This window comes from Danio rerio, chromosome 19 (genome assembly GCF_052040795.2).
Source record: "Danio rerio strain M-AB ecotype USA chromosome 19, GRCz13ab, whole genome shotgun sequence".
NCBI classification, from domain to species: domain Eukaryota; kingdom Metazoa; phylum Chordata; class Actinopteri; order Cypriniformes; family Danionidae; genus Danio; species Danio rerio.
The window spans coordinates 3,731,238-3,758,199 of NC_141039.2; the positions used below are offsets into that span (position 1 = coordinate 3,731,238).

Here is a 26,962-nt window from a genome sequence, read left to right on the forward strand (position 1 = left end):
GGCCGTGGTGTATGTGTGCGAATGAGTGTGTTTGGATGTTTCCCAGTACTGGGTTGCAACTGGAAGGGCATTAGCTGTGTAAATCATATGCTGGGTAAGTTGGATGAATAAAGGGGAAAATGAATGAATGAATGAATGATATTAAAGTAAAATATCATATCCTATAAATATCATACTGTCTTTTTATACCCAAGCAGGTTGTGACTTGCCAAAATGTTAATACAGTTCAGCAGCTCAGAAATGAGGAACTTCAAGCCATAAAATGACTATGGAAGTCAGTGGCTACCAGCATTTTTCCCAATATATATTTTTGAGTTCAACAGAAGAAAGAAACTACCTACTTATTTTAGTAGTAGTCATTACATTAAATTAAATTAGCATTACTCTAGGGAAAAGTTATACAGTATTACAGAAATCAACCGTTCTCAACTACAATATTGCATGCTGACTGCATAGCTCTGGAGATTAAAGCCTGTTCAATGGTGATGGACAGGGAGATCAAACAAGTGGAGAAAATAAAATTATAATAAGATAATGAATACAATCTCTTCATTATTTGTAATGGCATTATTAATGAAGCATGAACTGAGTCAGACATCACACTTAATTTGAGTGTCAAGTTTTTTTCACACTCTTTGACCTGCAAAAAATATTGGTGTGTTGCGCTAGAGCTCTTGTATCCTGTGCTCTTCTCAGAACTCGAGTTCTATCATTTACAGTACACTCTTCAAAAATAAAGCACCATGAAGTTTATCATTAACTGTTTGATTTAATTTTACTAAATTAATTATTTATTTTTAAAATCTGTTTTCATTTCTAAATCTGTTCTAAATCGAATCCTGTTAGATTTAATCAGTTAAAAAAATAGGAATATTGTATAAATATATCTAGTAAAAAAAGCCAGATGCAATAAGCTCAATTCTATGAGATTGGTTCACTTAATACTCTCTGGGAAAACATTGATGCAGCTCCAAACTCCTAACAAATAAAATATATATAAACTGACATTTTTAAAACTGTTTTCACTGTATTTCTTGTCTGATCAATGTGCGTGCAACAATGTTTTCCTTTATTCCTGTCCTGTTTCATATGACAATATACACTATATCACAGAAAATTAAACAACTCAGTAGAATTTTTGCATATTTTGAAAGCATTTATTTGTTTTGCATCATGCAGTGGTCAAAAAAATAGCTGGCATAATTATTAACAGGATACTTCGATCATCATCATTCCACCTTAACAAGCTTGTATATACTTTTAGTCATTATTAATTGCATAGCACTACTGTAGATTCAAACAGAAGAGTAGATAAAACCAACACAAATTTTTGCTTGTTGTCTTCAGTTATCAAAACATTTGTTGAACAGCGTGACTGCTGAATTGTATTTCTCCTCCAGAAACTGCAGTAATTCCTTCAGTGTTTTTTCAGGGATTTTCTTCTTCTTATCTTCACTCTCGTCTTTGTTTGCAGCCCAGTGAGCTCGGGATACCCATGTGCTTGTCTTTTTACTATAGCAGCAGAATGCGTTCCACATGTGTGTGGGAATGTTGACTTTTTGATTCAAGTCATGTTCTTGATTCGGCACAGCTCCAGTCAGCACATAGGCAGGACGGTTTTTTGCGCAGTCAGATTGCATTAATTTTCTAACATCATTCTCCATACGGTTCCAGCTGCCACCATTAAAGCTTTTATACTGTGGTACAACATTGGTCAGGGTGAATGTAGATTCAGCAATATCTTTATTCGCTGCATGGCCATTGGGAAATAAGTGACCGCGATTCAGTCTATACAATTGCTGGTAGTCTTCTGTATACGCCTGATTAACACGTCGTGCACGCATCTGAACACCTGAGGTTTCAAGCTGCACAACAGACAAAGATAAAATGATGGATATTAAAATGCTGCAAAATTTATCTTTTTTTTTTTAAGTCATAAAAATGTAACATTGGAATTTTAAAGGGAAAAATTGAAACTTTAGCTTCTCCTGTTTAAAATAATATATGACACTTGATGCTGACTGCTAAAATAAGTTAGAGAAAACCAAAAATGCAAACATATTGGGCATCTTCATTGTCAGTAAATAGAATGTACCAGTTTTTCGCTGAAAAACACCTAGAATAACATTGGAATAAAATGCTATAATTTGCTCAGGGAAATGTGGATGTAGACAAAATTTATTTTGGAAGTATAAAACGAAAAGTGTTGCATGAAGAACTGTTGCAAACAATTTATTTGTGTTGAATTTAAACAAACAAATTAAGTTTATTAATGTTTAACTTAATTTGTTTGTTTAAACTCAGCCCACATAAATTGTTTACAACCACTTAACGTAAAAAAAATGTAGTAAATCCAAGGAATCATTTTTGAATATTTTTTTTCAGTGTAGCATGTATTTCTAAAAAAAAAAAAAAACTTCATGAGATTTTGTTTGTAATAACTAGAAAAGGCCACTTTTATAAAACAACGTTTTTCTTAAAATTCTGGAATTTTTTCTGTCTGTTCATTAGTGATGGGTCGTTCATGAACGATTTGTTCATTTTGTACTCTGAGTCCTCTCAGGCAGTGATTCGTTCATCCACGCGTGCGCACATTTGTGCAGGTGATATTGTTCATTTCAAGTCTTCGTCACATTTCGAGTCGTTCATCGCAAAAAGGCAGAAGCCAGTCATATGCGTTTAGACCCGGAAAAAGAATTGAACCGTTCATCTCTCGAGTAATCGGGTTTGAGTCATTCTGTCACGTAAATAACGAACGACTCAAGACTTGAAAGGTGAACTAATCATCATGGTTCCTATCGGCTCAGACTGTGTACATTGGTTAAGATTATATGTGACTGTCAGTGTAACATGAACGAACCACTGACATTTGAAGACATGAAGAGGTGAGCTGAGCAAAGAGACAAAAATGCCTTTATTGACAAAAGAGCAGGTAAACATTGAAGTATTATTTTCTCCTTCTTATAGTATTCTATTTATGACCTATTTGTTGTGTGATCAACCTTTTGGGCTAGTTGTAGATGTGTTTGGAAGCAGTTCGTAACATTTTAATGACATTTTAGCGAAATGAACCAAATGAACGAAATGACTCGAAAAAAGATTCGTTCATCTTGATGAACGAGACTCAAAGATCTGAGTCATTAAATTATCCGAACTTCCCATCACTACTGTCCATATGTTTTTGGACCAAAAAATATTTTAGACTGGACCTTTAAATGATACAGATTGAAGCTTCAGGTTTTCCTGTTTAAAATAATATATGACACTTGAGGCTGACTGCTAAAATAAAAATAAAATTCCTTAAAAATTCCTTAAAAAAATATATATAATTATTATATATATATATATATATATATATATATATATATATATATATATATATATATATATATATATATATAATATTGGCCCATTAGGTGCCCACAAAATACCTCTAGGTCTCTAAGGGTTAAGTTGATCGCTCAGAAAAAATAAATAAAATGTATGTCACATACCAAATGCTTTTTGAGACACAAATATTAGGTTAATTTCTGATACAATATTAAATTAGAAACAATCACCTGTGGCTCGATCATCCAGCGAATCTGTGGTCTTCCTTTCTTGAACCCAGTATATCTGTAGGCTGAGAAAACAGGGATCTTATTTGTTGTATCGTAGAGGGTAGCAAATCTGTAAGCGTTCTTGTATCGTTGACAGATCAGTTTGTAGCGGTTGTTATCCTGGGAAACCGAATCCTTCAGAATGCCAGGAATCACCGGAGGCTTTCCTTCTAGAAAAAACTGACTGCATTTACTGAATGAATCTACAACTTCAGTAATGATAAAGGGAAAACTGAACACCAGCAGCGCAGAGATGATAAACAGACGCATCTTCAGCTAAACTGAATCGCGAGTCAAGAGTAAAGCTTAAGTAGTAGTAGAAATGCTCTAGAAAGCTCCCACAATCAAATGCTGAACCTCACTGAATGATGTGTTTATACAGTGTGACAATAGAAATGACGCCTGCACACAGAAGCCTATGAGCTTCTCAGAAGAAGACCTGCATTTCAGCACATCACATGCTGATGTGTTAGGTTTTTTTGACACTTCATTAAGCCCACAAGCCTGCACTGCATTAAAGGAGACCTTTTATGCAAAAATGCCATTTATAAAGAGTTTAAAGGCAGTATTGTGTGAATATAACCAGCCTCTAATAATAAACATTGATTAAATATATTATCTATAGTTTTATTTATAAAAACAGCGAATGATCACATTGTGATATCGATTCTGAAACGATATATTGTGCAGCAGCAGCCCTAGTATGTATTTATTTAAAAATACAACAAATTTCTTAATAAAACGTTGTAGGGGATCCAACAGTTTTGACACATGCGCCGTAGGTGAATTGATTAAACTAAATTGGCCATAGTGTATGAGTGTGTATGGGTGTTTCTCAGTACTAAGTTGTGGCTGGAAGGGCATCTGCTGCATAAAACACTGAAAAAAGTGTTGCATGCAGAACTGTGGCAAACAATTTATTTGTGTTGAATTTAAACAAACAAATAAAATTTAGTAATGTTCAACTTAATTTGTTTGTTTAAATTCAGCCCAAATAAATTATTTACAACCACTTAACGTAAAAAAAACAATTGAGTAAATCCAAGGAATCATCTTTGAATAATGTCTTTCATTGTATTGGCCGTTGATTCCGCTGTTGTGACGCCTGATAAATAAGAGACTAAACAGAAAGAAAATGAATTAATGAATAATACAAATGTATTATATAGGGATGTAACAATATTGTAAATATCGTCATACCGCAATAGTATTTTTTTTTTATCGTAGGCGCATGACTCAATAAAACTATATTTCTGAGAAAAGTTTGCTCAGGCGAATGAAGCGAACGGGAGGTAGCGGGAACTACAATTCCCATCAGCCTAGGCGTGGCCATCATCATTTGCGGTCTGTTGTCACTACAGATCCAGTAATGCGGAAATAGAGTGTGCTGCTAGTAACGGGGAAGAAAAAGAGCTGGAAATGATCGAACCTAAAGCGGGTTTTAAATCGGATGTGTTGAAAAGAATTTCGGTTTCTTTCTAAAAAGATACGAAAAAGGAGAAAAGGTGACAGACAAAGAAAAAAACAGTATGCAGGCACTGCCAGACTGTGGTGAAATATAAGTCGGAGAATACGACTAAAAACAGTCATGGGGACTGCAGAACACAGCACACTTGTTAGATTGATGCAGACATTGACTTGTACCGCAAAGAGACCTCTATCTCACTCATGGCTTGTCCTCTCAAGTAGTGGAAAGACAATGCACAACGTTACCCACTGCTGTCAACCTTGGCTAAATCATATCTCTCTGTCCCAGAAACCTCAGTCCCAAATGAGAGGGTTTTTTTTTCTGTTGCAGGGGACATGCCCAGAGATCCCAGCTTTACCAGATTATAGTAATATGATCATTTTCCTTAAAAAAACATCTCTATCTAAGTGAGTGAGTGATTAAATGTTGAATGTGATGAGTTTTCAACAATACCAAATTGAAACTTTATTTATTTTTACATGGTTTAATATTTTTTTGTTATTAAAATTTAAAAATTGAAGTTCTTGTTTCTAAACGTACAGATAAATGGCTAATTTGTATGTCATTGATATGTTCAGTGCTAAGGTAAATAAACACTTTTGGCACTTTTTCGAGTCTTTTCATTAGTTTTGTTTTTCCTGTAAATTACTCAATGAATACCGTACCGTGCCATTTATACAGAGGTATTATCGTACCGTGAAATTCTGGCACCGTTACATCCCTAGTATAATACCAAAGTAACATTGTTCTTTGTATTCGAAAGTGAATTTACTGAAATCTATACCGAGTGCTAGACAAAGTCTAAGGGATATTTACAATCATTAAATATCATTATTTCAGATCATCAAACTAATTTAAATATTAGTCAAAGATAACACAACCGTAAGTACACACATCGTGGTTTGATTTCAGGTTTTTATTATTAATAGGAAAAAAAATACAACACTATATATCCCAGTGTGCTTTATGATTGAATATAGTAAATGTACATGTCATTCTGAAGACAGAAGAGAAATAGAAATGCCTGTTCTGCATTTCTCTCAGTCCTTTTCTCCTCTGGAGGTCACTAATGCTGCGTCCTCTTTAGGTTCCTAATTTAGAATTTGCTTTAATAACAATTATGTAATACATAACAAACAATTTTTTTTTTCCTTTTGCACTTAAAATTTTTAGCCCTAAATTGAAGATTTAATTTGTTAAATTGCCTGGGATTGTCATACATAAAGGATACATGAATGATTTCAGTAGATTCATTGAGTTTTAAATGCACAAAAATCTGACCTATATGGATTTATTTTAATAGTTAGTTTCTTCTTTCTCATATATTTTTTAATTACTTTGAGCAGTACTTTAAATAAATGTAATATTTGTTAATCCACAGTTATAGTCCTATAATAAAATAATCAATTGGTTTGACATTTCATTAAAATTATATTTTATTTATATAAATGCATATAGTTATTTCAACATGTTACTCACACATTTTAGAAAGCTCAGTCAGCCTGCAAAAGGAGAAAAGTGTGTGAAAGGAAACATCTTGCGTATTAGTACTGTAGAAGTCTACAGCATGACATTGAGTGAGCAAATCCAGAAGAGGAGTTTAGTTTTCTCTGTAGAATAGAATTTATTAATTAGCTCCAATTGATGGAATTAAATTTTGACTGATTAAATTTTCTTTTCACAGATGAACTTGTATGTATGCTCGCAAGAAACATCAAACCAGCTTTTTAAATAGTTGAGAGCATATTTCACAATAGCACAGTGTTCTCCAGAGGGATCATCCTTTGTCCAGTTGTCAGGTTCACTTTTCCCAGATTGCCTCTTGTACCAAAACCTTTAATAGCAGAAACAGACAATCAGGGTACAGGTTTTTGTTCAAAAATAAAGTGTAGAAAACTAGGCTTTTGCTTAAAATTAAACAATAGAAATAATAATGATAAAAAATATCACAACAGATATATCTATTTTCATATATTTATATTTGATTTGCATTGAAAGTTAAACAAGTTCAGTCAAAGTTCTTACTCTACTCCAGTGTCATTAAGAGTCTGATTGTTCACCCAAACCCAACGTCCTTCAGTCTCCAGATCACTGAGTCCAATCCATGTCCATTCGTTCATTTTAGATTGCAGAAATGCCTTATGGAAAGACACATTTTGAATAAATTGTATATTTGAGTTAAAAAAGATTGTGTATTGCTGTTTCTATTATTGTGAAGTACGTCAAACATGTAGGGCTCTATTTTGACGACCTAGGCGCAAAGTCCAAAGCGCAGGGCGCAAACGCATTAAGGTCAGAATCTACTTTTGCCAATATAAGGACAGAAAAATCCTCTTTGCGCTGTGGCGCATGGTCTAACAGGGTTGAGCTTATTCTCCTAATGATATATAGGTGTGTTTTGAGAATAAACCAATCAGAGTCTCATCTCCCATTCCCTTTAAGAGCCAGTTGCGTCACGCCATAGCGCATTTGCTATTTACATGACAGACTTTGTAAGTGGAAAAACTGAACACTTCACTAGCGAGAAAACAGATAAACGGAGCATCTGCAGCGCGAGAATGAGAGATGAGCCTCCTAATTAATTACTTTCACTTTCACTCTCGTGGATAGGGAAACATGTTTTATGCACAGACATCAATTAGCCTATACATAGTTAATTTTATTTTTATAAAGCGCAAAGATTTGTTTCAAAACTATTTCTAAATTCAGTTCTAATTTCCAGCAAACGAATAAATGAACAATAATAAATGAACAATAATAACAAAATGTGCTCAAACAACTGATTTACATCCTAATACACATGCTGCGCCCCATATGGTCTGAAACCTGACAGGTGGATAAATCCGAGCTTGTTTTTTATTAAAACAAATATAAATATGCATAAAATAAATAATACAGCTAATAATAATATTATTACAGAAGCAAATTGTTATGAATGAACTGAAAAAGCCTCCAGAGATAAAGAAGGCATGAAAGTATGGTTTAATATTTATGTAGGCTAAAAAATATACATTTTTGTAATATTTTAACCCTTTAATTATTTTTCATATGTAAAGATGTTTGCGTATGTTTTCTCTACATCCTGTGTGTATTAAGCAGTGTGTAAGTGAGGTGCACAACTAACGCGCTCTGCGCTGGACTACAGACTTGCTTTGATCTGGTCTATTGAACAGACTATTATAGTTCCTTAAAATAGCAACGCGCCTTAATACACCTCCTTTTTTAGACCGGAACGAATATGGGCGCACATGAGCGCAAATGCATTTGCTATTTAAACAGCGTGCTGCAAAACGTCTAAACAACTTCGAGCTGAAACTAGCGAACAACAATTGTGTCGCGCCTTGCGCTAAATTGCGCCAGGTGTATGATAGGGCCCATAAAGTTTACAGATTCAATGAACATCCAACAGCTTTAAAATGTCTCGCCTGTTCAGATCGGCTGGTTATGGTGACCAGATCGGTTCCTCTTGAAACACAGAAAGCTCGACTGCTTGACCAAGTTAGTTTATCAGAGCTGAAGAAATACAGCTTTCCTTGATAAGCTGTCATGTTTGAAGCTCTAAATGCTGAAAAAGGCATATGAAAGTGATTCATTAGATCTTTCAAACACTCTTGAATTTGCAGATGTTTGTTTGATGAACTCGTCGTCTAAATCTGTTATGAAAGATGATCAGCTCACCTTTATAAAAGGACTGTTGTTCTTTAATTCTGCTGTTGTTAGCTGTCAGCTCTTTCACCATGGCTGATTCAAGGAGAGACAAATTAGAGAAATGAGTTAAAAGACTCACTCATATTTATTCAACAAAAATGAGTCATTGGAATAAAGGTGGTTTGGCTCTGAAAGTAACACAACTCACAGTCTTTAATGTGGAGATCATCTTTAACTCTGCTGTAGTTCGCTGTCAGATCTTTCATCATGGCTGATACAAGGAGAAACGAGTGAGAACAAATTAGAGGAATGAGTTTGAAGACTAAATGTTGTTTATTTAAAAGAAATAAATTATTTTAGGTAAACGTGGTTTGAAATTAGGCTTGGGTCTGACAGTAACATAACTCACAGTCTTTAATATAGAGGTCATCTTTAACTCTGCTGTAGTTTGCTGTCAGTTCCTCAAGCTGTCTCTTCATGACTAAAACAAAAGCAGCGAAGAAAGAAAGAGAGAGCCCAGGTGAAAAAGAAGTGCTCTTAAATATATTACTTGAATAGGTAGTATGTTTAAAGTACAATTAGCACAAACAACATGCATATTTAAACTGCTATTTAAATATATTGGTTTGCATTTTAATGTATTCATTATTATAAAGTACTACAAGTACATTGGTAAAAAAAAAATATGCGTAATTGCACATTTAAAAAATATTCTGGAACGCAAGCATAGTATTTATGCATTTTAATGTATTTACAGAAAACACACTAATTTTATTCTTAAAGTATGTTTTATGTGCACTTTGTATAAGAACATTGGGAAACAGTGCTAGTTTGAGTGTGTTTAAAGTATTGTATGTTGTTTTTTGTAATTGTTTTAGACATAATGAAGCATTTTAAATACAGCAAATGAGCAAGTGCTTAAGCCTGTATTTTACTAAATATTCTAAAAATTTTACTTTACGCTGTTGTACAATGTTAATTGTCAATCAAAAAAGTTGAAAATTACAGTTTTCAAGCATTAAAAACTGTGCAGATTTTTGTGTTTGTATTGTACTTTTACGGCATATTTTTATTATAATTAAAATACATTCTTCTGAGTAATTTAGTTATTTATATATATATATATATATATATATATATATATATATATATATATATATATATATATATATATATAAAGTGGGTCTTGTAGTACTCTGCAAATGTATAGCAAGTTTAGTAATAACACATTAATATGAATCTTACAATATTTTTTTAATAAATATACTTTTACTGAGCTTAAACAATAAACAATACTGAGCTTAAACAATACTAGATTTAAAATAAACTTCAGCTGTGCTTAAATTATATCTTATCTGAACTTAAAGTATATTCCAACTGGGTTTTTACTATACTTTAATTGGTTTTAAAATGCACTCATGCAGCTGGGCTAAAAATACACTTCATCTGAATTTAAAGTAAACTTCAACTGTGTTAAAAATATACTTTAACTGTATTTCAAATATACCATTTAAATGTACTTTAAAGAAAAAATACCCTTTTAGAAGTACACTTTAATTGTACTTAAAGTATGCCCATTTTAACACAACTAAGTATGTTACAACATATTTCAAATAGCTTAAAATTAAACTAAAGTATATATAAAATAACAATTAATATGCTTGAAGTTGTTCCAAAATAACACATTTAATATCCACTTAGTATAGTTCAATTAAAGTATGACAATTACGTCTAAAAAAAAATACAACTTAATTTTTATATCACCTGGGAGTTCTTTTCATTTTTAACTTTGAATGAAACATGCTGCTGTGTATTGAGTGCATTAATATCTAGTCATGAAACATACTGTCAGTGCTGAGAGAAACATTACAAATGCAGTGTCATTACAATCACCCATCATATTGTTTCATTGTAACAGTAATATAACACATTTTGTGATGTGGGTCTGCACATGAAGCAGTTGTTCTGCATATGATAGTCTTCTATTTAAAGGTGCTTTATGTAAGTTTTTGAGTCTTCTAAAGCACAAAAACACCATATGTTTGTAGATATTTGAGAAACATGCTCAGTAAACATACCTGTTTATCTGAAAAACAATGCTGAAGTCAGTTATTCTGCTTTGAAAATGTGCATTACGTGCCAAACTTATGTCTTTCTTTTGGTTCCTTTAACCTGCCCAATGCCAGTTTAGCCAATTATATTTCAGCTCCTTGTGTTGCCTTTGAGGAAAACTACATATTTCAATCATTCAGTCAGAAAGGCTCCCAAAGTTTGAGTTCGCGATAGAAGTGCGACCTCTAGTGGACAGTAACAGACTCTAAAATGAGTTCCCCATGAGTTGTTTATTAATTACCAAATAATATAAATATTACGAACAAAAACATTAAATGAGCCGGCTACATTGTAACCCCGTGTCCTAACAATACGCTACGTGATGAGATTTGCAGCGTTGAAAAATTTTGCTGTTTACACCCGAAGAAAGACAACATAAATTTAAATACAGCCATTCGGAAGCACAGAATAGTGCACTCACTAATGAAATGGTAAGCTTCATAATGTTAACATTTTTAAATGTACATTCTGAATCACTATGTGTTGGTTTGCACTGAGTTATGTGGTTCTGAAGTTTAATTTTATTTTCCAGATCTGAGATGAACTCTCTGCCGCTGCTTTCAGTAGTACGGCAATAAATGTCATGTGAAATGGCATTCAAACTCACATTATTAGCATTTGACACTAAATAAATAACATGAGGTGTACCTGAGGTAATCACTGTCAGTTTGTTCAGATGCAAGAAATTGAATAATTTCTAAAATATACATCTCGGGTGTTGGCTTGGACAAAAACTCTTTTTAATATGGAGAATATTCCTTCCATCACGTGCTGTTACTTTTGTTTAGAATACTGTTTGAGCTTTTAGGCTCATCAATCTGATGTCCTCAATCTGGCAACCTGCCCTTAAGTGTGTTTCGAACCATGTGTGCAATACCTTGTTTAACCACTGGGTGTCAAACATATGGCACCTTTAACCTTTAGATGGAGTTGAAGATTGTCTTGAATTTCCCGCAAAGGGGAGGGACGTCCTTGTCATTTAAAACTCTGTCCTCAGTTGTGTATCTTTCTCCACGTTTATTTAGTAGATCTCACTTCACCGCAAAATTGCTCATTGTCTTTTTGGCTGAATGTATTTTATTTATTTCTCTTTTTGATAGAAAAACTTAGCTAAGCTGTTGTGTTCATCATGTTTTGTGTGTTTTCAGTATTGGTAGTAGATGTAAAGAGATAGTTCACCCAGAATTCTGCCATGATTTACTCACCCTTTACTAGATCTAAACGTGAACAGAAAAGAAGATATTTTAAAGAAAGCTTAAACATTTAATCACTGACTTCTGTAGTGTCTGTTTTTCCTACAAAGGAAGTCAGTGGATACAGGTTTTCAGTTTTCTTCAGAATTTCGTAATCAAACAGCATAATTTTATTGACGTAATTAGCTGAGATTATTAAAAAATATATCCAATACTGATTATGCATCAGCCATTTTGCAACTATAAATACTGCGATTTTTCACTTTTTCAAATTTATTTTGTTTCTTCAATTTTATTTCGCTGATGCGACTAGATATTGAGCCATTGAGCAAAGCAATATAAGCATTCAGTTCTCATGACTCTTGGGAAGATCAACATAGTGCATCATCTCAAGTCCACAAAAAGACTGGCACATTCAATTAAAATAAATTCAAATTCAAATGTTTTACTCACTTTTGGTGTTAGTTTGGGCAGACTGTTGCGTTAAAGCCCTGACATCTGAATAGAGACAGAACACAAGCAGTGAATTCACAAAAAAAAATCTACATGTCTGTTATTCTGCTGTAGGTGTGAGTTATACGTACACAGTATGCTTACAACACAGAGACCTCCAAGAGCAAAAACCAGAGACACAGCAAAAACAGTCAGCAGAAGTTTATTCCACTTTGCGGTATTGACTTCCCTCTCACTTTCTTGCTCATAACTGTGGTTTCCTGTGGTTAGAAATGTAAAGGAAACTATTAATTTCTAAACCATAAAAAACCCTACACTACAGCATTTCTTTTAGGATCTAACATGATTTGGTTCATGTACATTTTATTGAATTATTATTATAATTTTTTACAAAATACAATAACAATTCACAAAAACGGGCTGTCTTCTAGTCCCCTAAACATATAGCTTAAAGTTTCAGTGAAAGCTACATTTTATTGAATATTTAACATGTATTTTTTAATTGAATGTTTGCCATTGTGGTTTGCCATGACCACTGTTACTCCACAGATATGGAAAAATGCAAATAATTCATGAAACAAACTGCTAAGAAAACCTGAAGTACTGTACAGTAAAACTGGATATAATTCAATGACAATAAAGCAACTGAGACAAACGGGTTCATACACTCACAGGCCACTTTATTAGGTACACCTTACTAGTACCGGGTTGGACCCCCTTTTGCCTTCAGAACTGCCTTAATCCTTTGGGGCATAGATTCAAGCTACTGGAAATATTCCTCAGAGAGTTTGCTGCACATTGACATGATAGCATCACACAGTTGCTGCAGATTTGACGGCTGCACATCCATGAAGCCAATCTCACCACCACATCTCAAAGTTGCTCTATTGGATTGAGATCTGGTGACTGTGGAGGCCATTTAAGTACAGTGAACTCATTGTCATGTTCAAGAAACCAGTCATGATTGGCGATTTATGACATGGTGCGTTATCCTGGTGGAAGTAGCCAACAGAAGAGGGGAACACTGTGGTCAAAAAGGGGTGGACATGGTCAGCAACAATACTCAGGCAGGCAGTGGCGTTGACAGGATGCTTAATTGGTAATAGTGGGCCCAAAGTGTGCCAACCGCCCTGCCCCCCACCCCATTCCAACCAACACTATTACACCACCACCACCAGCCTGAACCGTTGACACAAGGCAGGATGAATCCACGCTTTCATGTTATTGATGCCAAATTCTGAACCTACTGTACCATCCGAATGTCGCAGCAGAAATCGAGTCAGTCAAGGCAATGTTTCTCCAATCTTCTATTGTCCAATTTTGGTGAGCCTGTTTGAATTGTAGCCTCAGTTTTATGTTCGTGCCCATCTGCTTCAAGGTTGGACGTGTTGTGTGTTGAGAGATGCTCTTCTGCAGACCTCGATTGTAACGAGTGCTTATTTGAGTTCCTGTTGCCTTTCTATCAGCTTGAACCAGTCTGGCCATTCTCCTCTGACCTTTGGCATCAACAAAGCATTTGCGCCCACAGAACTTTCGCTCACTGGTTATTTTCTCTTTTTCAGACCATTCGCTGTAAACCCTAGAGATGGTTGTGCATGAAAATTCTAGTAGATCAGCAGTTTCTGAAATACTCAGACCAGCCTGTCTGGCACTAACAACCATGCTATGTTCAAAGTCACTTATATCACCTTTCTTCCCCATTTTGATGCTCTGTTTGAGCTGCAGCAGATCGACTTGACCATGTCTACATGCCTAAATGCATTGTGTTGCTGCCATGTGATTGGCTGATTAGAAATTTGCTTTAGCAAACAGTTGGACAGGTGTACCCAATAAAGTGGCCGCTGAGTGTAGTTTTGCATCTTTTCTGAACAATTAATTTGCTAATAAAAAATTTCATGGTCACATTCACACCACTTTTCACATTAGCAGATATTAAAAAACAACTCTTAGTTTTTAAAAATGTTCTTCATGATTTGCTATCTGAACTACAAAAAGACTGTTCTTTTATTTACATGATAAGGTTGACATGAATCTATAAAAACCGTATATTCAAACACTAACTAATCCGAATGAGACAATATGATTAAGGTGTTTACATGAGTTGCTTTTTGAATGATCCTTTCATGGTCCCGTTTCACACGTTATAGCACATGGATTGATAAACATCATTGCATCACTGCGCTGTCCAATGTTTCCGCCAGAGTTTCACTTAATTGGTGAAATTTTTCGTTCATTTTTAGTTTTTTGACTTTAACTGCAGTTTGGCACTTTCACTTTTATTCCAGAATCCGGAACATTTCATTCATGCACCGCCTGATAAATTGAGGGATTGGATCTCTTTAGGTGGAGAGAATAGTGTCAAACGCCTGTGTGTGCACTGCAAAAAATGCTTTTCTTACTTAGATTTTTTGACTTGTTTCTAGTCCAAATATCTAAAAGTCCCTAAATCAAGAAGAATTTTCTAAACAAGCAAAACATCTTGTCTTGTTTTGAGAAATATTATGCCAATATTAAGTCAGTTTTCCCTTAAAACAAGCAAAATAATCTGCCAATGGGGTAAGCAAAATAATCTTAGTCAAAAGAAAAAACAAGATTAATTTGCTCACCCCTTTGGCAGATGATTTTGCTTGTTTAAAGGAAAAACTGACTCAATATTGGCATATTCTTTCTCAAAACAAGGCAATATGTTTTGCTTGTCTAAAAAATGCTTCTTGATATAAGAAATTTTAGATATTTAGACCAGAAACAAGACAAAAAATCTAAGCAAGAAAAGCATTTTTTGCAATGGACTATCCTATTGCCAAATGCGGTGAAAAGTCCTACATTATGTTAATAGGTTGATTGCGGTGTTTACATGTCATACTGCACTTCAATAATGCCACTAAAATTGGCTTACTCCACATGTCTCTATCCCATTTCCGTTTAGTTTATCTATGATTTTAGTCATAGATAAACTTAGATAAACATAGATAACATAGATATAGATAAACATAGATAAACGCTTTGGATAAAAGCGTCTGCTAAATGTAAATGTAAATGTAGTCAGATTAAGGTCATCAAAAACTTTAGTTTACATGGTAAACTCTTTATCAGAGTATTGTCTTAATCATATTAAAATCGGGGTATTGCTGTCCATGTAAACATACTCACTGTTAGCCATTTTAGACAAAAGCATCTACTGAATGAAGAAAACCCATATTTGACCAATAAAATGCTCATTTCTGCAAACTGATAAGATTGCAGCCCTACCTTCATTCCGAGAGTTTTCATTTGAAGCAACCGTTGAAAGGACGATTCTAGAATTTTCATAGACTGAGTCCATTTCATGAGCCTGACAGAAGATGAGTTGGCTAATGAGATCTGAGCACTGCTTGAAAATAAGGAAGTCTCATAAAATGATACTCATCAATATAGACAGGAAGTCAGTTTAAGTTTGTGCCATGTCAAAAAATAACGATGACTCAAGCATCCCAGTGTAGATGAACTAAACTTGACATTCAAAGATCAGAGACCTTCTAATGCTTTTTTAAGTCTAATATAAAGCAAATAATCTCAAATATGGAAAGAGCTAAGCTTGTTTTTGGGGTGTTTTTGGAGGTATGACTATATCACCAAATCTGTCAGTTTTGTTCTTTAAAATGCTTCATTTAAAATGTGAGTTACCCAGTACTGGGTTGCAGCTGGAAGGGCATCCGCTGTCTAAAGCATATGCTGGATAAGTTGGCAGTTCATTCTACTGTTGCGACCTCTGATTAATACGTGAAGTTTAATTTATTAAACCAATTTTGAGAGGAGTACATACTCATGATTAAACCAGCTGGCTCATATTAGCTAATCACGATCCTTCAATCAAGGATCCCTAGTTCCCATATATATCTCCTCCTTTTCCACTTACAACTATTTTTGTCTTGAAGAATCCCCCCTCCTCCCTTTATCCAAAATAAGTAGCTTTGCGGCCCAGCAGCAATACCAATAGCTCCGGCTACCTACTGAGCTTTTGGTATCTCTGCGCTGCGCTAGCCTGCAGTTCTCTCTCAAAAAAAATAAATAAATAAAAATAAAAATAAATTTCCGCATCATAGACCTCTTAAACCTACGACTAAAAATTTGTCGTCTCGCTCTCAGGAAGTTCACCTTGGCTAGCTGCGGGGGAGTTTTGAGATCGCCCTAAACTCAATCTCCCTTCGCCCCACAAAGGGAGGGAGCCCTGCACTCGAGGAATGCCTTGAGCTCATGGCTCTCTCCAGGGACAGCATGCCAAAGGAGCGTTCGTAAGTCATGAGCTAAGTGTGAACTCTTGAAAGGGACTAAACCGAAGGAAAATGAGGAAATATCTTGTTCGTTACCCTCTGCCATCAAAAAGATTTTCACTTACTGAACCGCTGCTTGCTAATTATTATTATTATTTTAAGAATTTCCTTAATTTTTGTTTAACCGATGTTGGATTTTGCAGATATCAATAGTTAGGTTGGATCGTACTTGCTGATCACCTATTAAAATGTGATTTCTAAAAACAAGACAGTATTTTTGCATGTCTAAAAACTGCTTTTTGATTGAACAATTGTTCAATATTTGGACTAGAAACAACAAAAATAAATCAATAAAATCTCTTTTTAATTTTTTTTTTCAGTGTACAGGTTTTTGTGCTTTCAGTTTGGTTCTTTTCCTTAAAACAATTAAGTAGGAGTTTTCACATACTGTAGTTCTGAGATTTCTAACTTGTGGTTGTTAGGAGGTTGCTATTTGGTTGCTAGAGTATTCTGTGTGGTTGCTAAAGTGTTATGTTTGTTTTAGGAAGTTGAGACGTTGAAGGAAAACGTTGTTAATGAAACTTAAAACACAGGATAGTCAAAAGAAAAAAACTAAAACAGTATTGTTTTTCTAAATCCTTTTATTTTACACACCAAATTATTTTTAAAAGCAAAAATTTGAGGTTTATTGCACAACATAACAAAACAATATATAAAGACTAACAGATGTATTCCTGCAACATTTCTCTTTACCTCTTTTGGTTCTATCTTTTTTATCTTATTTAAACCAATATCAGACTTAAATGCAGGATTAAATAAGTAGCAATAATTCACATTTTCTCATTTACTGCATTTTTGTTATTAAAGCAACTTCCACATTAGAATCCTCACACAATCAGCAATAGAGTTGTAGAGGACGCAGCATTAGTGACCTCTGGAGGAGAAAAGAACTGAGAGAAAAGTGGAATAGAAAAAGGGCATTTTTATTTCTCTTCTTTCTTCAGAATTACATGTACATTCACTGTATTCACTCAGCTAAAGCACACAAGTCTATATACTATTACCTTATATATATATATACTCTCAGAAAATATGGTACAATGTTGTACCAAAGAAGGTACAAACCCCATGTCACTGAGGCAGTACCTTTTTATGGAACAGAATTGTACCTTAAGACAAAGAATCAAATTTGTAAAATTGCAGTTTTTACCTTTAAGGACATGATTTGTACTAAACATCATTTGTGAAATATTAAAAAAATTCCTATTTAAAAAATTCAAAGGGCGGCTAATAATTCTGACTTCAACTGTAACTTGTAATGTATGTTAGTTCAGATAATCAGGTTTATTTTCAAGAAAAGTTTCAATTCAAACTAGTTTTACACACACAGTATACTGAGCAGAAATTGTAATGGTCTTAGGGTAAAACCCTGAGGTGGATCACCACAGATTCTGCTTAGTCTATGTGCAATGTTTTAATTACTTGTGTTTGAAAGCAGTTGTTATTGAACAGTTTGTAATTTCTGTTATATTGTTTCTTCAAAAACTGCTCCAGTTTATCCAGAGATCTTGTAGGGATATCTATAGGGTTTCCCTCACGTTTGTTTTCACCCCAGTGAGCCTGAGATACCCATGTTTGTCCTGTGCTGTTATAGCAGCAGAATGCTGTCCACATGTGTGTGGGAATGTTGACTCTTTTTCGCAAGAAATTGCTTTTGCTTGGCACAGCTCCCGTCAGCACATAGGCTAGAGTCTTCTCAGGGTTATTTCTGTCCCGGCAATCAGACTCTATGATACTTCTAACCTTTTGCTCCATACGGACCCAGCTCCCATTATTGAAGCTTGTCACCTGCGGCACAATGTTGGTCAGGGTGAATGTAGATTCAGCAGTGATGTTGTCCGCTGCATGACCATTAGGAAATAAGTGGCCACGAGATATATTGTCTTTAGTATAGTAGTCCCCTGCTTCAGCCTGATTGACACATGGTGCACGCATTTCACTATTATCTGAAGATTCAAGCTGCATAAGACATAATAAAGAGAGAGAAAAAGAGTGACAGTCATTATTGAGGACTTAAAAACGAAAGTAAATTAATGTTTGTACACTATAAAAGTTGATGAGAGAAAAACACTTTATAATAACTTCACACTATGAATCATTTATCAAGCTTTAGCAAATAGTGAATTAATTATATGTTAAGTATTAACTCTACATTAATTATTGTTAGTAAGCAGTTTATAACTGCAATTACAAATGCTCTATTCTTAATTTATAAGTGCATGTATAGTGTGCTTAATGATTGTATTTTTATACTTTGTTAATGAATTATTTTTTCATTACTAAACTAATTACTGCATTATTCACAAACCAGTTATTTAAGAATATTCATCCATTCATAAATGTATTTTCTTTTCGGCTTAGTCCCTTTATTAATCCGAGGTCACCACAGCAGAATGAACCGCCAACTTATCCAGCATATGTTTTACTCAGCGATTGTCCCCTTCAAGCTGCAACCCATCACTGGGAAATATTTAGGAATAGTTGGTGATTTTTAAAGATAATTTCAAATGACTTTGTAAATGATAAACTATTCAAACTACATTTATTATTCTTATTCTTCAGGCATATACGTAAAGTTATTTGTATGTTAATAAATGCTTTATTAGCTCAGCTTCATCCAGTTTTGTGACTTAATCTAAAGTGAGGAATATTTATGCCTTTTAAATCCCTTATAAATGACAATTAAAGGCTCTGTTATATTCTATATTTTTACAGTAATTTCACAATAATTTTATTTTTTTTTAAAGGGAATGCAAAGATTATTGTTCATTTAAGCTAAACTGCATGAAGTTGTGTTAATAAAGCATTCATTAACATACATAGTAACCATTACTATATGTCTGAATAATAAGAATTATTATTGTTGATTTCAATAGTTTATTAATCATTTAGCATTCTGAATGATCTTAAAAACCATCGACTACTCTTAAATACAAATGATCTGTAAATAATGCAATACGTAATTTAGAATTGAAAAATCAATCACTCAGAAATTATAAATGTGGCTTATCGCTAGGGCCAGACGAAATCTGCGGATGTTTTTTGCTATTTCTGCTGAGAATTTTGGTAAAATTCTGCTGATTTTTGCGGAATTTTTTTGGGGAGTATCATAACTAAAACCTTAATATATTAAATAAAAAACGTTATCTTTTTAAACTTTTATTTAATGTTTAAAATGTAAATAGATTAACTTTATTTGGTAAATAAAGCAAGTTTGTCTTATAGTATATTTACTTAAAGACTTTTACTTAAAATATTACTGAACAAACTGCATTGTACATAAATCAGATGAACATTTTCATATTAGTCAATACTATTTCTGTAATTAATTTAAAAACTGAATAAATACAGATTTACACACATTTACTCAAGTATATAAACAGATTTAATGACGGGCTAAAAATTTGTGCAATTCTGCGCGTGCAGATTCCGTGTGGGCCTAGTCATAAGTCAAAAATACAGCATTTGTAACTGCAGTTATGAACTGCTTACTAACGTTTATTAATGTAGAGTTAATGCTTAAAAAAATAAAGAATTTATTAGATGCTAATGCTTAATAAATGATTCATAGTGTGTAGTCATTATAAAGTGTTACCAAAAACTTAGTATTTACTATATTTTCAAGTTTTGTGCTTTAACATTTGATCAAAATTCATGGCCGAAAATGGACTTACAGATTCATGTCAATAAACAATAAACATCACCTGTGGCTCGATCATCCATGATAGACGTGGTCTCCCTTTGTAACTTCCAGTATATTTGTAGGCAGAAAAAACGGGAATCCTGTGCGGCAATCTTTCTGAAAATTTTATACTGTAAAAAGTTGCAAATGTGTAAAGATTCTGATATTTTTGACAGATGATCTTGTGATTGTCATTCAGTGAGACTGATCCCTCGAGAAGGCCAGAAATCACCGGAGGCTCTCCATTTAGAAAAAACTGACTGCATTTACTGAACGAATCCACAACTTCAGGTGTGATGAACGGAAAACTGAACACCAGCAGCGCAGAGACGACAAGCAGATGCATCTTCATCTGAACTGAATCACGAAAAAAGCGACTAGAGAAAGGTCTGACAGGTCGTACTCCTGCCTCACTGAATGAACTTAAATACAGCGTTCACATTTAAATAGTGTCGGACAGAGAACACACCTACACACACTCGCTACTATGATGTCAACTCAAACAGGGTTTATGAGAAACAGACCTGAATTGCTGGAAAAATAGACAAGTGAATGAATAACGAATAATGAATAATGAATAACGAAATAAATAGTAATAACAGTGTAACTTGCCAGTATAAGCAATCAGAGGTGGTTTGTGACTTTCTTAGTTATAAATATTCCAGCATAATTTATTATCTATTATAATATTTATTTATTTTTAATTCACATTTTCAGTTGTGTTTTGTTTATTTCTGAGCTTTTACTTTTATAATTTGCCTGTCTGTTTGTTTGACCTTTGGATTGTTATTCTGGACTCTGATTGTTTGCTGCTCATTTTCGACCTTGATCTACAGTATGTTCTCTTACTGTTGCAAGCCCCAAATTTTGCCTGCTCATGTTTGTGCCACGTCAGGCTCTTCACAACAAATACGAAATGCCTATTTTATATTCTCGTCTTATTTAGTTAAAATGCAAGCTTGTTGTTTGCCGATTTGCTGCAGTTTATGTAATGTGTTGTCTGCAAAATCTAATAAAATAAAATTATTATAAATTTTTAAAAATAAAATTATTCAATAAAATATAAAAATAAAATGTAAATAAATAAAAAAATTCCCAGTACTGGGCTGTGGCTGGCAGGTCATCTGCTGTGTAAAACATATGCCGGAATAGTTGATGGTTCATTCCGCTGTGGTGACCCCTGATAAACAAGAGAGTAAGCTGAAAATGGATGAATGAATTAATAAATAAATAACATTCAGTTAAAATAAAATAAAATTTAAAATAAAATTATAATTCTACGTGCATGTTTTTCTTGGAAATGAACAATGTGTCATTTAAACTGTCCACTCTCATGGCTTTAACAAAAAATAAACCAGGATAACACTAAAATTATACATATTTTGAAACCGAGAAGCTAACATAAATTTATTTCTGTTAATGGTAAATTCTGTAAATTTGAATTTGCTGTTAAGACACAACACTTTACTCAGATACTCGAAGCTTCTTTGTTCTTCATTCTAGAAGGGAAAGCATACCAAAGTACAGCAAGCTAATGTTTATTTAATGCCTAATGTTTACCTGGGCATCCTACAGAATAGTTTCAGTGGGAGTTTAAAGGTTTTAGTTTAAAGGGGACGTATTATGCAAAAATCTATTTTATTGGGGTTTTAAATGCAGTTGTGTGGCAACAGGTTGTGAATATAACCACCTTCTAATGATACACATTAATTCAATTTTTATAATCACACTTGATTAAAACAGTCTGCAGAAACACTTTGATTGACATTCTCCCTTTGTACCTCCCATCAGAGGGGGAAAGCTCCACCCATTAGGCATGATCTCATTAGCATAAACAGCCCTGAGTGAGAAGCAGCAGGTTGAGAATTACAGGGGTGTTTAGAGGGATTGACCCTCCTAATTAAGGCTTGATACACCCTAAAGGACGTCAAAATTAATCAAAAATAGATCAGATTTTCACCTGTCAATGCGAGTTGTGCAACCATAGCGAATGACGTTGAGTCTGACGCTTTCATTTTAGAGCAGACTTCAGCAGTCCCAAACCTTAAATCTCATACACGAGGACTTAAACAGCTTCCATATTGTCATAGAGCAAAATACAGATCAGTCAAACTTAAAGTTGACTCTGATCTGTATTTTAAATAATAATGTTATTAATCAAAATAATAGACATCCATTTGACCACCTCTATAACAGTTAATACCATTGTGACTGCATAATCACGACAATTAGTCCTAGTGAGAAAGCAGTCATTCAACAGTCTGAAACTGGCAGATTTAGAGCACCGATAGGCACCGTAAGAGTTCACAAGACATGGAGAAAACCACGTTTTCTCATAAAATAGCTGTTTGTTTCTACATATTGCCTAAAGGTAACATCAAATTAGATGCATTGTTTGCATAGCTTGTCCTAAAGTAAGCCGGAATAGCTTATCAGGTCAGAATACATTAAATAGCCTATATCCCACAAAACACTAAATACTTATATATATTTTATGAGTAAATTCGATCTAATTTAAGTAAACACATACATTTGGTTCACTGAAGTGTGTATGCATTACACTAACTAACATTCCCAAAAAGGTTGACCAAGCCCCAATCATTAATGTACAATTGACACACACTGAGAAGCAGTCGCCTGCCATTAGTTTCCACCTGCTCAAGATAATGACAGCGACTAAGAATGTACTATAAATGTTGTGTTTTATGACCTTAATTAAATACGTGCCTTCTTCTGAGCCACTTCGTTTGACATTTTCTGTTTTTCACAGAAATAACGTTAGTCCAGCTTTTGAGTCTGCCACTATGCTGATGCATAGGTATTTGTAGCTCTCCTCTCATTTGATTGTGATTTGACAATCACCAAAACGGCACAGCTAGTATCAAAGCCTAAAAGGGGCAGATTCAGAGAGTTATAGAAAATAGTTGTGGTGTATTCTGCGCTGAAACTTCACATACACACTATAGGGACATTACAGAGCTTTGTAAGTCCCCTTTACTTCTCAGAATGCTTGTTGCTGATGAAGCACTTTTGGTAATACAGTATGTGATCTTAAATGGTGTGTTAATGGTGTGTCTCTTCTTGTTTTGTGTAGTGTATCATCTGCTGTAGTTCTGTCTGGTTTCCTTCAGGTCCCGTGTTCTTCTGGAGCTGTCCGTGGTGCTGCTTCAGATTTAGTCACTTACGCTAGTCTTCTGATAGTAGAACCAATGTTAGTGCTAGATTTAGCAGCGAGTAGCTTGGTATAAGTGACAGGTGCAATTGTGCGAAACTGCTGCAAGTTAAATAATAGGTTATTTCTCTGATTCGAATATGCAATTGTATTATTATTATTATTATTATTATTATTATTAAACCAAAATTCATTTTGTATAAATATTATTAGTGCTGTAAGCAGTTTTTTGTGGAATCTGTGATACGACACAGTCCAAAAGTATTATTTTTAAATTGTAATAAATTTTTTTATTTACAAATTATTCAAACAGAATGAATTATTTTGATTAAAAATATCAGCAAAGTAATTTACTTTTATATTTATTACATATAAATGTTTTTAAGTATTCATCAAATTCCATATATTCCACAAACATTAGCAATAACTGCACCCAACATTGAAAATAAAAAGAACCTCTAATTAATGACAAAACTAACCATTAAATAATGCACCAGCATATTAGATTAATATCTAAATGGTCTTGTGACACTGAAGACTGGAGTAATGTCTGTAAATCATTTTCGAAAATGTACTATAAGCAAAAATGGGATGACAGTACACAACATGAAATATGTACTAAATAAAACAATATAAAAAGTAGTATTGTAGATGATGTTCTGAACAGTGTGGTTCTATAATTCAACGCAAGAGGTCGCCAAACCCACGCAAAAGAGAGCCAAAAATACAGAAATCCGTCCAGTAATATATGAACGTTCACAGATACCAGATTATTTGTTGTGCTCATTTGACCAAAACATAAAGTAGAAAAAGAATATTATACCTTTCAAATAACTGTATATTAAGAGAGAAAAAAGAAGACAAAATGCTGGTTGCCTTATATTTTTGAGCTGAATCAAATTATCCTTATGAGTCCATTGAGCTTATATTATGTTAAGCTGACTTACAACAGCTTGCGTAACTTATAAAATTAAATTAGAAGATGATTAAGTTAGTTACATAGTTAAATAAGTAACAATGAACTAAAAACATATGCTATCATGACTATTTGATCCTATTTTTTTACAGTGTACATACTAACATAAAAAAATTACTTATTTGTGTTCAGGCTGTATTTTATTTATTTATTTATTTATATTTGTATTATTATGATCTGTATTGGAATATACTTTGACCACAGTGTGTTTTCAACAATATATTACATTTATATGCTTGGACATTTATAGAACAGTATAACAGTAAAAAGTAAATGTTGGAAAATGTTTTAATTATGAATAAATATGAGCTAAATATACTGTCATTTTTCAAATCATTGCTTATTAACAATGTCAATGTCTCAATGTTCGTTCGTTATCAAATAAAATCTGAGGAAAAATGTAATTAAAGAGGTTTAGATTTAGTTTTTTTCATGATAAAAAAACATGTAAAGCACATCATATATTGAAATAAGTGCAATTTCCAACACTTTAAACATCCTTTTCTAACAAAACTGACGTTTTCAAAGAAAGTGCTTTGAGCTGGTTCAGATCATATCTTAGTCACATAACTTTTTCTCCTCTGTAGCTCCTTTTTCCTCTGGTGTTCCTCGAGGTTCTTTTCTGGCTCCTGTGTTGTTTTCTCTATTGTTTTCTCAAGGATATATACAAAAAATAAAACAAAGATGAATAAATGCTATAAAATATATATTTCAGTTAATGCAGGACTAATGCATTCAACAAATGAGACCTTAATTTGATTGTCGGCTACACAGTTATAGTTAATGAAAGCCATTGATTTCATCACTTTCACCATGTTCACCGTGTTCTGCCCCTTGTTTGCTGTGGTTTGTGTGGGTTTGGGAAGAGGCTCACAGATCCTGATCTTTATTATGGCAGAAACAGGAGGAATCATCACAGGTCAGAGTCATTAACCTCAGCGCTGAAACACACACGCCGAGTGTGAGCTAACAGAGAAACTACTGCAACAAACACAGTGAGAGATCACATACTGAAACACTCCATCAACACCACACACACACACACACACACACACACTCCTGATCCAACCCTCCTGTTGATGCTTCAGCCTCTCTGTGTGTTTGTTGGTCTCAGTGATCTTTACTGAGTTTTCTCTGTAATTAAATTTGTTTATCTGGTTTGATTTCCACGTATGAAAGCCTTTGTCATGGTCTAAAATGGTATATCACAACATTATTAATTAATTCAAACTGTTTATTCTGACAACTGAAGTGTTTTATTTCATGTCTGCTTTGTTAGAAAAGGATGTTAAAAATGTTAAAATGTCCAGAATATGAAAAGAAAATCCACTTGTTATCACTAAAAAGAAAAATAATAAATGTATTCAATTGAAATCTAAATATAGCTCTTTAATTAAAAGTGTCTTCAGATTTTGCTTCATAACTGTTAATAAACTGAGTTGAATCAACATACAGTAAAATATAAAATATATTCAATATATTCAGCTGAATTTCTTTTATAATTAATTAATTTAACAAACCCTTACTTATTACTGTTACTTATTCTTGAGCTAATATCCAATTTAACTTTATATATTTATAATATTTATGTGTCTATTTTTTGTTTACCACAAAATATTAACTAAATATAGTCAAAGTCAGTGGTACAATAGCAATAATTAATTTAATTCAATTACATATTTATTTATTTATTAATTTATTTATAATTGATTTATTTTATTGTTTTGTTTTATTTTATTCTCTATGTATTTTTTATCAGTTCATTTGTAATTAAATTTAATTTTATTTATGATACAAGCACACCTTATTCTTATTTATTTATTGATAATTGATTTATTTAATTTTATTTATTTTATTTGTTTTACTAAAAAAATATTTATTTATTAGATTTTTTTATTTTATTTTCTTTTTATATATTTTTATTATTTTATTTCATCCATAATTTGAGCAAAACTTATTCTTATTTATTTATTTATTTATGGTTGATTTATTTTATTATTGTATCAATTTTATTTTATTTACTTTTTAATGTACTTTTTATTATTTTATTTGTAGTTAAATTTAATGTATAATATAAGCACAACTTTTATTTATTATTTATTAATGATTTTATTATTTTATTATTTAATTTAGTTTAGTTTACCTAAATTTGGTATTTTATTTATTTATTTATTTTATAATGTGTTAATTTTGAAAATTAAAATTACATTTATTTTATTATATTTATTTTATTTTTATGTATTTTTTATTATTTTATTTTTAATTTTATTTTATTCATAATATGAGCACAACTTATTCTTATATATTTATTTACTGATGATTGATTTAATTTATTTTATTATTTTAATT

At 33.0% G+C, this 26,962-nt stretch overlaps 3 protein-coding genes and 1 long non-coding RNA gene across 5 annotated transcripts in view; 1 reads left to right on the forward strand and 3 right to left on the reverse strand.

Annotated features, from left to right (window-relative positions):
• The window catches only part of LOC147832418 (uncharacterized), a 58,590-nt gene extending 54,381 nt beyond the window's left edge, over positions 1-4,209 (forward strand). The window contains exon 5 of the long non-coding RNA XR_015945311.1: positions 3,697-4,209. This is a non-coding gene — a long non-coding RNA (uncharacterized LOC147832418). The remainder of the gene's footprint in view (positions 1-3,696) is intronic.
• LOC101885869 (endonuclease domain-containing 1 protein-like) lies at positions 1,136-6,677 on the reverse strand. Of its 2 annotated transcripts, XM_087295255.2 has the most exons (3): positions 6,547-6,677; positions 3,561-3,622; positions 1,136-1,865 (listed from the first exon to the last, which is right to left on the reverse strand). In XM_087295255.2, the coding sequence occupies exons 1-3, from the start codon at positions 6,548-6,550 to the stop codon at positions 1,344-1,346; spliced, it is 588 nt and encodes a 195-aa protein (XP_087151381.2). In that variant the 5' UTR covers positions 6,551-6,677; the 3' UTR covers positions 1,136-1,343. The 2 variants fall into 2 exon arrangements, with proteins under 2 accessions (XP_087151381.2, XP_087151380.2); XM_087295254.2 differs by lacking the exon at positions 6,547-6,677 and having other exon boundaries at positions 3,561-4,107.
• si:ch211-133n4.7 lies at positions 6,667-15,979 on the reverse strand. The gene is made up of 9 exons (XM_087295252.2): positions 15,723-15,979; positions 12,605-12,733; positions 12,474-12,518; positions 9,125-9,196; positions 8,924-8,986; positions 8,746-8,808; positions 8,493-8,632; positions 7,093-7,205; positions 6,667-6,901 (listed from the first exon to the last, which is right to left on the reverse strand). The coding sequence occupies exons 1-9, from the start codon at positions 15,793-15,795 to the stop codon at positions 6,733-6,735; spliced, it is 867 nt and encodes a 288-aa protein (XP_087151378.2). The 5' UTR covers positions 15,796-15,979; the 3' UTR covers positions 6,667-6,732.
• A 1,706-nt stretch (positions 15,980-17,685) lies between these two features.
• On the reverse strand, positions 17,686-20,918 carry si:ch211-133n4.9. The gene is made up of 2 exons (XM_087295251.2): positions 20,488-20,918; positions 17,686-18,742 (listed from the first exon to the last, which is right to left on the reverse strand). The coding sequence occupies exons 1-2, from the start codon at positions 20,815-20,817 to the stop codon at positions 18,179-18,181; spliced, it is 894 nt and encodes a 297-aa protein (XP_087151377.2). The 5' UTR covers positions 20,818-20,918; the 3' UTR covers positions 17,686-18,178.
• Between the last annotated feature and the right edge of the window lie 6,044 nt (positions 20,919-26,962).

Bases quoted from the DNA above. Each gene is read 5' to 3' on its own strand.
- LOC101885869 (XM_087295254.2), bottom strand. From the start codon at position 3,869: ATGCGTCTGTTTATCATCTCTGCGCTGCTGGTGTTCAGTTTTCCCTTT. The intron at 1,866-3,560 runs GTGATTGTTTCT...TCTGTTGTGCAG, and splicing joins GCTGGATGATCGAGCCACAG to CTTGAAACCTCAGGTGTTCA.
- si:ch211-133n4.7 (XM_087295252.2), bottom strand. From the start codon at position 15,795: ATGGACTCAGTCTATGAAAATTCTAGAATCGTCCTTTCAACGGTTGCT. The intron at 12,519-12,604 runs GTACGTATAACT...GTCTCTATTCAG, and splicing joins CTGTGTTGTAAGCATACTGT to ATGTCAGGGCTTTAACGCAA. The intron at 7,206-8,492 runs GCGAGACATTTT...TCTTTCCATAAG, and splicing joins TAACCAGCCGATCTGAACAG to GCATTTCTGCAATCTAAAAT.
- si:ch211-133n4.9 (XM_087295251.2), bottom strand. From the start codon at position 20,817: ATGAAGATGCATCTGCTTGTCGTCTCTGCGCTGCTGGTGTTCAGTTTT. The intron at 18,743-20,487 runs GTGATGTTTATT...TGTCTTATGCAG, and splicing joins CATGGATGATCGAGCCACAG to CTTGAATCTTCAGATAATAG.